The following is a 17237-nucleotide window of genomic DNA, read 5'->3' on the forward strand; positions in this document are numbered from 1 at the left end:
CTAAGTAGCTGGGATTACAGGGATATGCCACCACGCTCGGCTAATTTTGTATTTTTAGTGGAGATGGGATTTCTCCATGTTGGTCAGGCTGGTCTCGAACTCCCAATCTCAGGTGATCCACCTGCCTCGGCCTCCCAAAGTGCTGGAATTACAGGCGTGAACCACCACGCCCAGCCATGCCCACCTTTTAAGTCCTGTTCTTCTTTGTGCTCCTTTACTCCATAGCAAACCTCTACCAATTGTCTTTGTTTCCTTTCCTTCCTGTCAGAAAGCAGCAGGCTTTAGGGGTAAGACAGCCAAACAGGGCCAAAGCAAACTCCTGGCTCCACAGCTTCTAGATAGGTGGTCTTAGGCAATGGCTTAATCTTTTTGAACTCAGTTGCCTCATCTATGAAGGGGATAATAATCCCCGTCTCACAAATCTCTTGTAGAGTTCCAAGTCAGGTATAGCAAATGTTCAATAAATCATAGCTCCCATCTCTTGTTTTCAGTTTGCTCTCTTACAGTGGAGGTGGATCAAGAAAGGGGGAAAAGAACCAAAAAAAGAATGTTATGCCGAATATGCCCTATGGGGCTAAAAAGCTACAATGGCTTGCTCCTAAGGATGTACCCTAGTCCTTCCCATCTGCTGGGGTCCCAGCCTCAGGGATATGAATCCACCGATCACCCTGTAGCCTCTGCCAAACTGCTTTGCCCTTTGCCAGCCCATCAGCATCCTCCTGGGAGGAAGGGCAGAGCCTGTGTGGAGCCTGGCAGGAGCCTGGTACCTGGTGCTGGGAGACCCTGCAGAGCTGAGGCCTGTCCTGAGAGTGGTGGCTTTTCCTTCAGGGCCCTGGTTGCAGAGAGGTTTAGAGGAGGCTTAGAGTCTTCCTCCACTAGAAGCGCAGTCCTTACTCCTCAGTTCCCAAGGAAAAGGAGCCAGAAATGGTAATCATGCATTCTCTGTGTCTGTCTCTCTCCTCCTCCTCCTTGTCCTGGCCCAGCCAAGTGGGAAAGGGCCCCGGTTGCCAGAGGTGTACTGTGTCATCAGCCGCCTTGGCTGCTTCGGCTTGTTTTCCAAGGTAAGAAGCTCTGGCAGGCTTCCCTCCCCCTCCCCCAGCTGACAGCTCCCACAGGAGTATCTGCAGGCAGCTTAGATGAGAAAACCACCTGTGAGTTGTGAGCAAGCGGGAGACAGAATGCAAGAGCAAGTACCAGTGAGCTCTGTGACGCCCTCCCATTCCCTAGCCTGGCCCTCTACCCAGCCGGCTGGCATTTCCCCAGCTCCTGTGCTGGCAGTGTCTGCCCCTGTCACAGCCCACCCTGGGCCCTGGGCAGAGCCAGAGTCCTTGGGGAAGCAAGAGCGCCCAGGGAGCTGACTCTTGGGTGGTATTTCCTTTGCCCAGCTACTCTGCTCTTGGGGACTGAAGCAAGGCCAGTTAAGGAACAGAGGAATCACTGAGTGCCAAGGAAAACGGGAAGGGTAGAGCGTGCAGATCCTGGCAAGACCGCCTTCCCATCTCCCAGCTTCTGGGCCAGCCTGGTCAGATGCTTGGCTGCCCTCTTCTCTGCCAGGAGGGGGGAAGGGCACTGCCCTGACACCCTTCCTCTTTGGGCTGCTGGCGGTGGGCACAGGTCCTAGATGAGGTGGAGCGCCGGCGTGGGATCTCCGCGGCATTGGTCTATCCTTTCATGAGAAGTCTCATGGAGTCGCCCTTCCCAGCCCCAGGGAAGACCATCAAAGTGAAGACATTCCTGCCAGGTGCTGGCAATGAGGTAAGGATTTCTGCACCCTCTTCTCTTGGGCTACGGGCTGGGGTGGCAGGAGGACCACGCTAGCCAAGGTCATAGTCTTTGAGGGGTGCAGAGCACGGCTCCTCCTTGCTCAACCATGTCAGTGTACCCAATCACTAGGGACCACAACAGCGAACAATAGGAATGTACATGTTGCCCAGCCTTCTGCTCCTCCCAGGGGCCTTCCTTGACCCATTTGGACTAAACTGCATTCCATCTGCCTTCCTTTTGTTCATTCATCGAACAGTTACTGAATGTGTGCCATCTCACAGTCAGAGATTGTGCCAGACCTCAGAGCAGAGTCAGAGTTAGAGGGACACGGCTCTGTCCTCATGAAGTTTGTAGTCTAGTGGGAGATACTGATATTATAGTAAACACTTTTACATATAAATAGATAATTCCTAAATGTGTTACGAGCCAAGTGAAAGCACAGGACCTTATGAGAGTGTGGAACAAGGGTTCTGCTTTAAATTAGGGGCCAGGGAAGGTCTCCTCTGAGAAAGTAACACTTGACCAGAGACCTAAGTGGTGAGTGGGGGCAACTAAATGAAGCAGGAGGAGGGAGACGGAAAGAGAAGGATATGAATGGGAGAAGATTATTCCAAGTAGAGGAACCAGCATCTGCAAAGGCAAAAGTTGGGCAAGTGCATGTGCTGGTCAGAGGGTTGACGGGGTAGGGGTAGGGGGGTGGGTTGGCAGGCAAGAACCCAATCACGATGTCCCTGCTAGGCCAAGTTAAGGATTTGGGGATTTTATCTAAAGCAGGGGTATGATAAGATCTGATACATGTTTTCATTTTATTTTTTTGAGACAGGGTCTCACTCTGCCGCCCATATTGTGCAGTGGTGCTGGAGTGCAGTGGTGCTATCATGGCTCACTGCAGCCTCACCCTCCCAGGCTCAAGCAATTCTCCCACTTCAGCCTCCTGAGTAGCTGGGACTACAGGCGTGCACCACCATACCCAGCTGACTTTTGTATTTTCTATAGAGACAGGGTTTCACCATGTTGCCCAGGCTGGTCTTGAACTCTTGGACTCAAGCAATCCTCCCACCTCTGCCTCCCAAACTGTAGGGACTACAGGCATGAGCCACCTGCGGCCAGCTGATACATGTATTCAAAGCCCACTGTGGCAGCCCTGTAGCTAATGGTTGGAGTGAAAACAGGGAGACCAGCAGGGATACTGTTGCGGCACTACAGGCAAGAGATGATGGCAGCTTTGGATTAAGATGTGGTAGAAGAAGAAGGGAAGTAGATGGATTTTAGAATTAGGACCAGTAGCACTTTGTGTTTGATTGGAAATAGGGCGTAGTTGTCACAGAGACTGTAAGGCTGACTCCCAGTTTTCTGGCTGGAGCCCCAGGGTAGATGATGGAGCCATGTACTGAGATGGGAGCTCGTGAAGGAGAAGCAGGTAATGAGGAGGAAGAGTCCAAATGTGTACATGTCACGTTTGAGATGCCCCGAGACCCCCAATAGAAGATATGTAGTAGCAAAGAGTGTAAATAGGGAAGAGAAGAGAGCCCAGTATGGAGTCCTCCTCAGTCCTGGGGAACCCCAACATGCAGAGACCCTGCAGGAGAGGAGCCACAGCCCTGAAGTTTGAGGAGAGGGGAACTCCAGGGGAGGGCTTCGGCTGAGGAGCACCTCAAAAAGGAAGCCATGATCTGAAGCAGGTACCACTAAGAGATCAGGATGAGGTGTGGAAGATCTTGACAAGTGCAGGGCCCAGAAGTTGGGCTGGAGTGAGTTGAGAAGTGATGGGGGTGAGGAAGTGGAAACAGCCTGTGTAGACATCTTCTCAAGATTGCATGGCTGTGGAGAAAAATAGGGAAGAGGGCAGCAACTGAAATGTGGAACTAGGGAAGCTTGTTAGGGATGGTTGTTTGTATGCTGGTGGGAATGGCTGCCAGAGGAAGAGGTTCAAGCTACAGGAGGAGGAGGGGCTAACAGAGTGTACTGAGAAGATGTGAGTGTTAGGCTCCATGGAGGGCTTGGCATTTATTAGGAGAGGAGGGAGTGGCTTAGTAGATTTTGGATTCTCATCTGATGGCTTTGATTTTCTCAAAATAGAAAAAGTCAGACCAGGCACAGTGGCTCATGCTTGTAATCCCAGCACATCGGGAGGCTGAGGTGGGGGGATCACTTGAGGTCCGGAGTTTGAGACCAGCCTGGCCAATATGTTGAAACCCCGTCTCTTCCAAAAATACAAAAAAAAAAAAAAAAAAAAATTGCCAGGTGTGGTGGCGCATGCCTGTAATCCTAGTCACTCGGGAGACTGAGGCAGGAGAATCTCTTGAACCCGGGAGGTGAAGGTTGCAGGGAGCCAAGATCGCACCACTGCACTCCAGCCTGGGTGACAAAGCAAGACTCCATCTCAAAAAAAACAAAAAAAAAAAAAAACAAAAAAAAACAAATATATATATATATATATAGAAAAGGTCATTCTTTGAGAGTAACAGGTGGATGTTGGGTTCTAGGAGAGGGAAGAGTAAATAAATTAGTTGTAGAGAATGGGAGAAGGACTGACCAAAAAAGCATACCAAGCTTGCTGAGCAGTGGCAACTCCTAGCTTGAGGGCTTTCTCCTCGCCTCTTTTCTCCCCTTCATTTAGAGGAACTTTAGGCTTTGTGGTGGCTGTGGGGCACAGGATAGGTGACCCTTCCCTTATAGCCCAGCATCATGCCTGGGAGCTCTTCGTGGTCTGGCACTGGCCACCTCACTGGGCTCTCATCTTCTGACTTGATACTTAAGTCTTCCCTCAACCCTACTTCCTTTTGCCTAGAAGACACTTCCCTTCTTTTCTCTTTGGGGAGTCAAGTACCTTGTGCTCTGAAAGGCTTCCCTGACCCCTCCCCACGCACATGAGCTTGGCTGCCCTCCTAGATGTCCTGCCTGTCCCTGTGCAGATGTTGGTCACACCCACCGGACTCCCAGACTGTAACTGCTCGGCTCCGTCAGACCCCTGGGCCTGATCTCCTTGAAGGCAGGGATGCATGGAACAAGGCCGGGAGTGGGAGCAGCCTGTGTGAATTCTCAATCCCTGGGGGAACGGGGAGGGTTGGGCCCCAGGGACAGTAGGGACTGGGTGGGGCTGGGTGCTAGAGAGCAGAGCCTGTTGGGCTGCATGCAGGGAGCTTGTGACTTCCGGGGCAGGGACAGGGCCTGGAGCAGGTATAAAGGGCTCTGGCATCATTGTGGTACTTCTTTCCTTGAGCCCACATTCACTGACCATTTGGGGTGTACCCAGCATCTGGCGGATCACCGGGCCTTCCAGGAGTACACCATCAGGTGGGAGAGACAGTGGACACAGACCGCTACTGTGCCCTGTGCCCATTTTGCTGCTTCTCTGGGGCCCAGAAGGATGGATGCTGAGTTAGGAATCAGAATGCCTTCACTTGCTTAGACTCTGAGGAACAAATGAGATGATGTGGGTATAAAAACTCCTTGTAAAGCATTACCTTTGATGCCATCGGGCAGTGAGAGAGAACTGGTTTCTCACCCTAGTTTTCAGGAGGCCTTCACATCTATGCTGCACACACGGTGTGGGACCAAGGATGAGGCCAAGCAGACCCCAGGGACAGCTGCTTTGGCACAGCCTGAGCGTCAGCAGTGCCTCCTGCCCTCACCACTGGGGTCACTCGCTACCTTCCACCCCCGTGACTGCCCCCAGAGAAGTGGCTCTCTGAGCTGTGGCACTGACCTTGGGAGCCGCCTTTGGAGGAAAGAAGGCTAGGCCTAGCCCTGATAAGACAGTCCTGCTTCGTGGCAAGGTTGCAGAATGGCCAGCCCTTTGCTTGTGTTTTCTTTGTGCCTGGCACAGGACTTAGGGTGATGGAGATAAAGGCCAGGATGGCAGGACAAATAGCCTCTGGAAGGAAACTCTTTCTAGCAGGAAAGGGAGGGGGACAGGGCAACAAGGACACCAGCATTGCCTTTCCAGAGGTGGCTGGGATTAGAGTCCTGGGATGCGGAGTTGCCTGGAGAGCAGTGGGGTCTAGTCAGCATTAAGGGCTTAGACCTTTGTCTGGGGAGGTGGGCAGGAGGACCCTAGAGATGTGGCTGTGTGGTTCCCTGCTTCTCCCTAAGAGCAGTCAGCTCTCCTCTCTTCCTGAGGTCCCGATGGATAGTCCCTCAACTCCTTCCTTCTGGATCCTTCCCCTCTTTCACAGGCAGCCCTCTCACCCACAGCCTGGGTGTTCAAGTGCTATGAGAGCAGAGCTGTAGTCTGAGGGGTGGAGGAGAGGGGTTTACTGCATAGCAGGATAGGCGAGAGACCTGGAAAAGAGCAGGTGGGAAGGGGAAAGCAGCCTCCAGTTGCTTCGTGGAGGGCCGGAGGGCAGCACCCACCTGGCTGGCCCAGGCCCACTTTCCCATCGCTCTCCTGCAGGTGTTAGAGCTGCGGCGGCCCATGGACTCACGGCTGGAGCACGTGGACTTTGAGTGCCTTTTTACCTGCCTCAGTGTGCGCCAGCTCATCCGAATCTTTGCCTCACTGTTGCTGGAGCGCCGGGTCATTTTTGTGGCAGATAAGCTCAGGTAGGGCCCAGCTGGGCAAGGAAGAAGAGGGGAGGGGGAAGGCACGCCCACAAGTGAATCAGCAAGTGTTCAGGAGCCTAAGCCCTTGCTGGCTGGTACTGGAGTGGGGCTGTGCGTAGGGAGATAAAGACTAGGTAGAAAGGTAGCACCCCTGCGTGGGTGAGGGAGAAGGGTTTGGGAGCACACAGATGGCGGGATTGAGAACCCTGTGGAGGGCTTGGCCTGAGGGAAGAAGGAGGGACATTTCTTCCTTTGCAACAGCCAAGACTGTGCAGATGGCAGTATATGTACAGGGGAAACGTTAAGAAATTGAGATTTTTGGCGGATGGTTGCATTTCTTCTGGAAGGGGAGGCAAAGCCATCTCAATGGGATGCTGAGTTTAAGGAAAGAGCCGCTGTGAGGAAGGGGCAAGAGCACTGACTGAGGACAGTGTGAGGAGTGCTGAGCCAGCCAGCGAGGGTCCTGTGGAGGGTGTCCCCTGGAGAAGGCGACTGCAGTGGCCCAGGGCTGGGCACTGGGAAGGCTGGGGAGAAGGATGCCATGGGGGCATTGAGGTGCAGAGAGGAGAGTGGGTGAGGAAGGCTGGCCAGCCCACACCAGGAAACGATGTGCAGGGCCTGGAGGTGCCAGGGAAGTGGGGGAGCTGGTTTAGGAGGAGTAAGAAAAGAGCTGGGTGGGTCACAAGTCTTGGTCTGAAATGCTGGCATTTAGGACTTTAGAGGGTAGAGGTGTCAAGGTCTGGTGGTGGCCATGAGACGGGTGGCAGAAGTGATGGTCACTGGACCTGAGGCATTTTAGGAAGGAAGAAGTGAGAGCTCTTCTAGACGGCCAAGGTTTAAAAAAGAAAAAAGTTTTATGTCAGTGGTGGTTGGGGGGTGACACAGGCAAGGGAGAGTGATACGGCTCCGATGAGTGGAGGAACACTAGGGCTTTTGGTTCTTATGCTGGTTTAGATAAAACGACACGGACACAGGTGGGGTTGGTTTTAAGGAGCGGAGAGTTTAATAGGCAAGAAGGAAAGAAGAAAGGCAGAAAGGAGAAGTACAGAGACAGAGGGAGGGAGGCTCCAAAGCCAAGAGAGGGAACCTCAAGTGCTGTGGACACCAGCCAGTTTTACAAGTAGGCTGGAGGAGGCGGTGTTTGATTTGCATAGGGCTTAGGGGATTGGTTTGACCTGGCATGTCACTCATGTGGCCCCCAAAAAAGCTGGCCCGCCCATCCTCGCCTTTTAATATGCGAATATAGGGTGCCTGATGTTCTACACACGTGGGAATATGCGGGGCAGCCATGCTGCTAGGCACATGTGGGGGCAAGGGCAAGAAGACAACGATGAGAACTGCCGTGTTGGGTGGACCCAATTTCTAATGGTCTGTATTTGCATATCAAAGGTTGCCTGCCTGGCTGTAAGAGCCAGGGCTTGCTTTCTAGACTAGCTGCTTTAAAAGAAACGAGGCGGTGGCTCACGCCTATAATCCCAGCACTTTGGGAGGCCCAGACTGGCAGATCACAAGGTCAAGAGATTGAGACTATCCTGGCCAACATGGTGAAACCCTGTATTAGCTGGGTGTGGTGGCGGGTGCCTGTAGTCCCAGCTACTCAGGAGGCTGAGGCAGGAGAATCGCTTGAATCCGGGAGGTGGAGGTTGCAGTGAGCAGAGATTGTGCCACTGTACTCCAGCCTGGGAGTGAGACTCCGTCTCAAAATAAGTAAATAAATAAAAAATTAAAAATTAAAAAGAAACAAAAACTTTTCCTCTCTGCATAAAATAATTTCTTAATAACTCCTACAACAACAGGATGGGTTATTGGCAACATGTTATGTATTGTTTTGGTCAAAGAATCCATCCCAAGTAGTGGCTTCTCTAGAGTGGTCATTTGGACATTGATTAAGCCACCTTAATGTCAGGTGCTCTGAGGAGGGCAGTGAAGGAAAATCCCCCTTCTGGTTTGCCCTCCAATAAGTCCTGAATCCCTGGGATATTTCCTTCCGTATATACAGGGAGCAGTTGAGAGGAGCCCGAGAAATGAACTCCCGATTGCCCTCATAGGGACAGGAACCCAGGCCCATCCTCAGCCCAGGAGAAGAAAGGAGGAAGAAAAACCAGAGCTGCTGACTTTTCCATAGAGCGCCAGGGTTTAGAAAGGAAAACTGCCCCTCACTTGTTCCCATCACAGCCTCAGTGCTTCCGTGTCTCACAGTTCTAGGTGTTTTGTGGGCCCATCAGGCCCCTGTGAAGAAATCTAGCCCAACAGCTAGAATGAGCTAGGTACAGCAGCTCCAAGAGGCCCCTCCTGTGTGCCAGCCATGGTCATTGTCAGCCAACAAAGCCCCTGACTGCCTGGCTTTGGTGCCCTGGACTGGCCTGACCTTAGTGGCCCCTAAGAGAGCCTGGACCGTGAGGTTTCTTTTCCTGAAGGTTCTACCCTCTAATGCATGGCTGAGCCTCCTCTTTGCCACCCCGCCCCCCAGCCCAGCTCCCATGGGGCTGTGAATACAGCTATTGTTTCCTGTGGTTGCAGCTGCCTCTGAGCACATTCCAGGACCATTCTGGGAGGGATGATCCCAAGGTCTTGTTCTTGGCCTGGCCGGGTATTCAAGTTCTGCCAATTTGGGGTCTTGGAAAAGATGTCCTTCCTGTTCTGCCTGGGGTCTGCCTCTGGCTGGAGAGGGGAGGGGTAGGTCCAGCCAGCTCATGTTCCGCTGATGATGATTTAGGTTTTCCACAAGTTCTTTGTCCCTCTTGCCTAGTTCTGATGTGGGGTGGGAGAGGGTACCCAGGATCTGCATTCACTGGCCCTAGGGGTTTACAAAACCTCCTGCCTCCTCAGCCATGGGCCCAGTAATGTGCCCCCTAAACCCAAGACAGCCCTTTTCCAGATCTTTGTCAGATGACTGTCCTGCGGGCTGCTGCATACCTTCCTGGCTGTTTGTAAGTGCATTTCCCCGAGAGTAGCACTGTTGTCCCTGAGGCGCTACGCAGTGGGAAAGTGGGGGCTTCACCAGTCTGCAGGGTCCCTGAGCCCCATTAGCATTTTTGTTGCACTGGGAGGTTTACGATCAAAGGCTGTCCTGAGCCTCCAGTGAACTCTAAGGTCCTGGGCCTGGGCTCAGGTGCTCTGTCTCTCTGTCTGTCTGCCCATCAGTACCCTCTCCAGCTGCTCCCACGCGGTGGTGGCCTTGCTCTACCCCTTCTCCTGGCAGCACACCTTCATTCCTGTTCTCCCGGCCTCCATGATTGACATCGTCTGCTGTCCCACCCCCTTCCTGGTTGGCCTGCTCTCCAGCTCCCTCCCCAAACTGAAGGAGCTGCCTGTGGAGGAGGTGGGCCACAACGGGGAACCAGCTGGGGGGAAGGGTGGAAGGGGAAGCAGGTGCTGGGATCTTACTTGTGGCCCCTTGGCCTCTTTACCAGGCTCTTATCCTTTCTCCCTGGGAGGTCTATCCCCGGCTGGAGTTCTTCCTGTTATCTGACCCTGGGAACCTGGGAGGTCTGGAGGCCTGGCAGAGGGCATTGCGGGACTCATGCCTTGAGCCACTCTGCTAATGACTCCTTTTCTCAGGCGCTGATGGTGAATCTGGGATCTGACCGATTCATCCGACAGGTAAGAGGGTGGGTGCTTGCTAGAATCAGGCTGCTGAGCACCCTGCACCATCACACACACTACTCAACCTTCACAATCTGTTGAGCTCTCTGGGTTCCATACCTACTCACAGACTAGTCAAGGGTGGGGAGAAGCTAGTCTTGGAATCCTTGACCTCAGCAGGGTCTGCCTTTCCAGTGGCATCATCAGCTTCTGGAAGGCAGTGTGGGAACTTGAAGAACACTGCCTGGGAGTCCACAGACTTGACCACTGAACTTTGCCCACTTTGAGCCACATGGTCTTAGGCCTCTAAATTCCTCTGAGCTCTAAAGCAGAGGTGGTGACAACACCTGCCTTGAAATGTTGCTGGGGGTTACACAAATAACTATAGATTGTTGTGTAACGTACAGGTTTGCAATGATTGTTGTGAACTACAAAAAGCCTTTGTTAGTCATGGAAATCCTCCTGGCTCTCTACCAAGGAGCACAACCCAGTGCCTCCCCTATGGAAATGTACTTACTGTCTGTTACACACCAGTGATGGAGCTGAGGACTCCCTGGGTACCAGGCATAGTGATGTGGACACAGAAACACAGTGTAGAGACTGAAACAACAGTCTAACTTCATTCCTGAGACACAGGCTGGCCACGGTCCCCCTGCCCCAAGCCAACTGTGCCTCCTACCTTGAGCTGATGATGGAGGAATTGGGGAGACCTAATCAGGAACCCCTGGCTAGTCCTGGTCACAAAGGCCACTGGCTCTACCACCTTTTTGTTTTTTTTTTTTTTTGAGACAGGGTCTCACGGTCATCCAGGCTGGAGTGCAGTGGTACAGTCATGACACTGCAGCCTCGACCTCCCTGGGCTCAGGTGATCCTCCCCACGTCAGCCTCCTAAGTAGCTGGGAGTACAGGTGCATGCTACCATACTTGACTAATTGTTTTTTTTGTGTGTGTTTTACAGATAGAGGGACCTGCTAAATTGCCCAGGCTGGTCTCGAACACCCTCCTAGGCTCAAGTGATCCTCCCGCTGAGCCTCCCAAAGTGTTGGGATTACTGGCATGAGCCACTGTGCCTGGCCCTCTACTACTTTTAATCTCTGTAATCTTGGGCAAGTTTCCTAACCTTTCTGTGCTCCAGTTCCTCATCTTAAAATGAGGTTGATGATAGTTATGAGTTATTGGGAGAGATAAATGAGATTATCTACTCAAGCTCTTCTAACAGGTCTTAGCACACAGTAAGAGGTCAGCGTCAGCTATGATTGTCACTGCTTTCTTTCTCCTGCAGATGGACGACGAGGACACATTGTTACCTAGGAAGTTACAGGCAGCTCTGGAGCAGGCTCTGGAGAGGAAGAATGAGCTGATCTCCCAGGACTCCGACAGTGACTCCGACGATGGTGAGGATAGTGCCCGGGCATGGTCAGCTCTGCTCCAGGCTCCCTCTGCTCCGGGTCAGGGCCCCATAGGGCCAGAACTCTGCCTCTGCGCACCAAACCCTTTCTGGCTGATGAGGACCTTGGTCTCACTCTAGCGTCTTTACCCCAGGTGGTTTGGGAATGAAAACCCAAAGACATGTGGCAACCCCAAAGATACTTTCTGCTGACAGAAAACTAATTATTCCTCCCTCTCAGGCCTTACCTCAAGCCATTGCAGGAGATGAAAGGAACTTCCTCTTCCTTGGAAGCCAGAAAAATCACTTAGGGTGAGGGATATGACAAAAGTGGTGCTCTGGTTTCTACTTTAATTCATTCAGCAATTATGTTTCAATTTCCATGTTCAGAACATAGTTTCTGGCCTTCGGCAGCTTGTAGGCTAGTTACAAGGCCATGGGCACAAGAGAGAAAGCTTCCAGAGGCTGGGTGCAGTGGCTCACGCCTGTAATCCCAGCATTTTGGGAGGCCGAGGCGGGTGGATCACCTGAGGTCAGGAGTTCGAGACCAGCCTGGCTAACATGGTGAAACCCCATCTCTACTAAAAATAGAAAAATTAGCTGGGCGTGGTGGTGTGCACCTGTAATCCCAGCTACTTGGGAGGCTGAGGCAAGAGAATTGCTTGAACCTGGGAGGTGGAGGTTGCAGTGAGCTGAGATGGCACCACTGCACTCTAACTTGGGCAACAAGAGTGAAACTCAGTCTCAAAAAGAGCTTCCAGAACAGAAGAGTGGTACTGGCTGGAAGTCTTGTTGGGGAGAGGAAGACTACACCAGGTGAAGATTTGAGGAAGGCTTTGCAGGCTCTTGACCTGAACCTCAAAGATTTTCTTTTCCCTTCCAGAATGTAATACCCTCAATGGGTTGGTGTCGGAGGTGTTTATCCGGTTCTTTGTGGAGACCGTTGGGCACTACTCCCTCTTTCTGACACAGAGTGAGAAGGGAGAGAGAGCCTTTCAGCGAGAGGCCTTCCGCAAATCTGTGGCCTCTAAAAGCATCCGCCGCTTTCTTGAGGTTTTTATGGAGTCTCAGATGTTTGCGGGCTTCATCCAAGACAGGGAGCTAAGAAAGTGTCGGGCAAAGGGTAAGGCTTGTTTATCAGCTCTCTTCTCCAATTTTTTCACCCACAGCAGGGCTGAAGAACCAGGCACTATGATGGAAGCTCTTGGACATCAAGCTAGGGCCAGGCCTCTTAACATCCCTTTACTTCTGTTAGAAACTTCCAAGGGAGCATTCTTCTCCTCCTGTCCCAGTAAATGCCTTCACAAGGCTGTGCACAGGCTGAGCCACATAGCTAGAGATGGGACTCATCTCCGCCTAGGAGCAGCATGCTATTGGTTGCCCACCCCCTACTCAAAGAGAAGGATAGAAGAAAGCCCTTCTATCCAGAGAAAAGGAACAGACTGAGCAATTTTGGGGGTTCTGAGAACCCAGGGGTTGGGAATTCCCTTAGAGAGCACTGGGTCAGCTGTTGTAAGTTGGTGGCAGTCTTCATTGAAGGCAGATGGTTATCTCGCTTTTTGCTATTTCATCAGCTCATTCTAGGACTCTTTCATCTCATCACAATCTTTCTCTCTAACCTCAGGGTTAGTATTTCTTCTGTCCTCTAATACTATCCATTTAGTGTAACAACCTTTTTGGAAAAACATGGTAGAGTTGTCTGAAGGAAGCTAGAGATGTCCACTTGGGGCAGCTCTGAACTGAGAAGCAGCCTCCTCACCCTAGTGCAGCTTGGGAATGTGCATGGGGAGGCAGGGTGGCAGCAGCGAACCCCAGCAAGATGTCACTAATGATTGCTTTGATGAGCCAGTCTGAATTCTAGTAAGATGCTCCTGCAAATTATCATCCCAGATGCTTGCTTTCTCGTTTTTTGGCATCTGTGCTCCATGGTTCCCTTCATGTAGGCCTCTCCTTCCCTTTCCTTCCTCCAATGACTATTCTCTTCCCTGTGCCTGTTTCTCTTACCCAGGTCTTTTTGAGCAGCGAGTGGAACAGTACTTAGAAGAACTCCCAGACACTGAGCAGAGTGGAATGAATAAGTTTCTCCGAGGTTTGGGTAAGTAGCCTTGTTACTCATGAGATAGATGTTCAGCAAGAAGGAAGGGGCTGGGGGATTTGTGCCCCCAAATACTCTAAATCAGTGTCCACATGTGTTATACTGGGGCTGTAGACAGAACAGGATGTAGACATCCCATAGTGATGAGGTGGTTCTCAGCCAGAATTCCAAGGGCATTTTGCACAGTAATGGTCCTTCAATATCTGTGGGGGATTGGTTCCAGGATACCCAAAGATACCAAAATCCACAGATGCTCAAGTCCCTTCTATAAAATGGCATAGTATTTGCATATAACCTGTGCACATCCTCCCATATACTTTAGATCATCTTTAGATTACTTATAATACCTAATACAATATAAACCGTGTTATTTTATTTATTTTATATTTTATTTTATTTTAGAGGCAAGGTCTGGCTCTGTCACTCAGGCTGGAGTGCAGTGGTGCAATCCTAGCTCACTGCAGCGTCAAACTCCTGAACTCATGTGATCCTCCCTCCTCCACCTCCTGAGTAGCTGGGACTACAGGGATATGCCATTACGCCTGGCTATTTTTAAAATTTGTTTTGTAGAGATGAGGTCTTGCTATGTTGCCCAGGCTGGTCTCAAACTCCTGGGCTCAAGTAATACTCCCATACTGACCTCCTAAAGTGTTGGGATTACAGGCGTTAGCCAGTGCACCCAGCTGTAAATAGATATTATACTGTATTGTTTAGGGAATAATGATGAGGGAAAAAAAAGTCTATATATATTCAGTACAGACACCACCATTCATTTTTTCCCCCAAATATCTTTGATCTCCAGTTGGTTGAATCTATAAACATGGAACCCATGAACGCAGGACTCATGGATACGGAGGGCAGGCTGTATTTACCATATTGCATTACAAAGCGGAATCCCAGGTTCCCACATACATCAGGTCTTTCTGTGTGCACTCTATCCTGAATGAATATGAAGGCCATTAGAGCCAGTGAGCCTTCCTCTAGACCATAACAGGTCTGCAGACACAGCAGTGCAAGTGCCCTTCCTGCAAAATGCTCCCCTCCCTGCAGGGTGCTCAGCCCGTCAGATCAGAGAATTATAGCATGTTTCTGTTTAAAGAGAAATTGAGACCAAAGAGGTTAAGTGGCTTGCCTAAAACCACACAGCGATTAATACCAGTGCCCTAATTAGAGCTCTCACGTGTTTTCCCTACCCTGGATCAGATCACAGCTATAATCCAGTCTTCCTAATCCTCTTCCTCTCCCACTAAGAGGGTTATGGCTACAAGGAGGAGAGGGAGTGGAGGTTGGAAGGGATAACACTGAACATTCTCTCTTGTCCTCTCTGGCCCACAGGCAACAAAATGAAGTTCCTCCACAAGAAGAATTAAGCCGCCTTCTCAGTAGCAGAGTCCAGTGCCTTGCAGAGCCTGAAGCCTGGAGAGAAGGCCCAGCCTGGGATCCTCTGGGCTGCTGTGGCTCCTCTGCCCCCACAGATCCCATCCTCTAAGCCAGCCCACCTCTGCCTTCATCATATCCCGGGATACTGTTTGTAAATAATCTGCTGTAAGCTTTCTTAACTGTTTTTGTAACAAGCAAAGAGAATATGGTAAATATTTGTATATTCCCAAGGGGCCGGGTGCTTTCCTGTCCTGCCAGAGCATGGATGAAGTTTTGCTGGGTGCTCGTGACTGGCCAGTTTTGTGCAGCTGACTGTCTCAGCCAAACCACTGATCTTCCCTGGAGGCCTTCGGCCTGCCTGCCTGCCTGAGGCCCCTGCTGCCAGTCTCAGGCCCTGGAGAGCAGATGCTGTCTTGTTATGTACAGGAGGACCTTTTAAAAAAACTTAAGAGTTTCTATTTTTTCCTGGTAGTCCCCATACCCATACCCTCTGTTTTTGAAAGGCAAAGGCCAATCAGTCCCCATTTGCAGCATGGCACCAGGGTCTTAGGCCTAGTCCTCTCATTCCTCCCAGCCTCTGAGATGGTCAGTGTGTCATGGGAAGCCCACCCCCAGCTCTGCCAGTGCTCTCTGGGCCTGGCTCCCAGTCAGTGGTGGCCACGATGCGGTACAGGGCATTCCTCCTTCCCATCTACGGGTGTTCTCAATAAACAGTGTACAGTTGTTTGGGCCCAGAGCCTCATGTGTTCCTTGGCTTTGTTATCTAGAGTTCTCTCTCCTTGGAGTGGGCTGGGACTGGCCAGTCAGAGATGAAACATCATCACACAGGGAACTGAGTACTAGATTAAAGGGTTAGCTTTAGTGTGAGTCACTGACCTCCCCTGAAATGGAGTTCTCCAGCCTAAGTTGCATGACTGGTCTTAAGAGTTAGAAGATACCCAGTCATTGCAGTAGTTCAGCTTCCCTCAAGTGTTCAGCCTGTGCTTAGGTGTTTCCAGTGATGGAAAGAATGCTCTTTGCCCGTTGGCCCCATTATTAGGTAAATCTTAACATTTTCCTCTTCAGCCTGAAGCCCCTAAGATGTCATTTGAGTGTCCTGACATTGGTGGAGTGAAGCCCAGCTAATGCCAACTCAGGCTTGGGCATAGCCCTGACCCACTCTCTGTGACTCTTCCATGTCACTCTGTGAATCATTTTTCCATTGGAACCTTAGGTTTTCATATAGAAAGTACTGCTACATTCCACAGAAGAGGAAGGAGAGGAACAAGGTGGGAAATAAGGATGGTTTAGGCTTTTCACCCACCAAGGCCTTGGGAGAGCAGAGACTTTGCAAACTCCCAAGTGAGGCATTAAGCTGCAACCGTTTTCCTTGGTATTGTGTTTGGGTCTGACAGGATTTGAACCATGAGTAAAGTTTTCCTGTCCTTCCACCCTTGTTGAGAGATGATCCCATCCTAAGTTTCCTTCCCCTCTTCCCTCTCCCCATCTCCACTGAGGCCTCTGCAGGCCTCAACCTGTCCATGGTTTGGGCCTGCTGTCAGCCTCACAGAATAAAGTGGAGGGTTTGTCTTCTGGGAAGGCAAAGTCATTTTCTGGCTCTGCCATTTGCCAGGACTAGGACAGGGATTGAAGCCTCGCGAGTCTTCAGTTCGGATCAAGAGAAAAGACGGATTACAACCAGAAGACTCAGAGTGGGATGTAGTTCCCTCCAGAACTCGTCACTCTTAACTCAGCCTGGGCTTAGGATAGTCACAGAAGCAGATTCCTTAATAAGAAAAATACAGGCCAGGCGCGGTGGTTCATGCCTGTAATCCTAGCACTTTGAGAGGCCGAGGTGGGTGGATCACGAGGTCAGGAGTTCAAGACCAGCCTGGCCAACATGGTGAAGCCTCGTCTCTACTAGAGATACAAAAAATTCACCAGGTATGGTGGTGCATGCCTGTAATCCCAGCTACTGGGAGATTGAGGCAGGAGAATCGCTTGAACCCAGGAGGCAGAGGTTGCAGTGAGCCAAGATTGTGCCACTGTACTCCAGCCTGGGCGCAGGACGAGACTGTCTCAAAAAAAAAAAAAAAAAAAGAAAAATACAGATTTAATTCCTAAAAGGTACATGCGCTCTCTCTCTTTCCCTTCCTCCCCCATTCTCCTCCACCCTTCTTTTCAAAGAACCTTTAGACATGCGATCAGATCACAAGATGTGTATGTGTAAAATGTTTTTTAAAATTTGCATTAATGGGGTCTCACTGTGTTGCCCAAGCTAGTCTCAAACTCCTGGGCTCAAGCAGTCCTCCTGAAGTGCTGGGATTACAGGAATGAGCCACCACATCCGGCCTTATTCATAAATTTTGCCACTTTTACATATCTTTAAAATATAGTATGCCCTTACGTGAATACCAGAGTGGTATGCCTACCCGCTACTGTGGCTGCAGCTCTGGTCCCAATCCAGAAAATCAGTACTTGCATATAATGGCTTAGAATAGG

General features: G+C 50.9%; 1 protein-coding gene across 10 annotated transcripts in view; it reads left to right on the forward strand.

Moving 5' to 3' along the window:
* Positions 1-15492, forward strand: part of DENND2B (DENN domain containing 2B) — a 176686-nt gene extending 161194 nt beyond the window's left edge. For all 10 annotated transcript variants that reach the window (XM_037999747.2, XM_008007520.3, XM_037999750.2 and 7 more), the window contains 9 exons: positions 984-1061; positions 1615-1755; positions 6161-6309; positions 9454-9631; positions 9871-9912; positions 11177-11288; positions 12165-12404; positions 13290-13376; positions 14712-15492. In XM_037999747.2, the coding sequence (XP_037855675.2) occupies positions 984-1061; positions 1615-1755; positions 6161-6309; positions 9454-9631; positions 9871-9912; positions 11177-11288; positions 12165-12404; positions 13290-13376; positions 14712-14746 (1062 nt within the window). In that variant the 3' untranslated portion in view covers positions 14747-15492. The remainder of the gene's footprint in view (positions 1-983; positions 1062-1614; positions 1756-6160; positions 6310-9453; positions 9632-9870; positions 9913-11176; positions 11289-12164; positions 12405-13289; positions 13377-14711) is intronic.
* The last annotated feature ends 1745 nt before the right edge of the window (positions 15493-17237 follow it).

Source organism: Chlorocebus sabaeus, chromosome 1 (genome assembly GCF_047675955.1).
Source record: "Chlorocebus sabaeus isolate Y175 chromosome 1, mChlSab1.0.hap1, whole genome shotgun sequence".
NCBI lineage: Eukaryota > Metazoa > Chordata > Mammalia > Primates > Cercopithecidae > Chlorocebus > Chlorocebus sabaeus.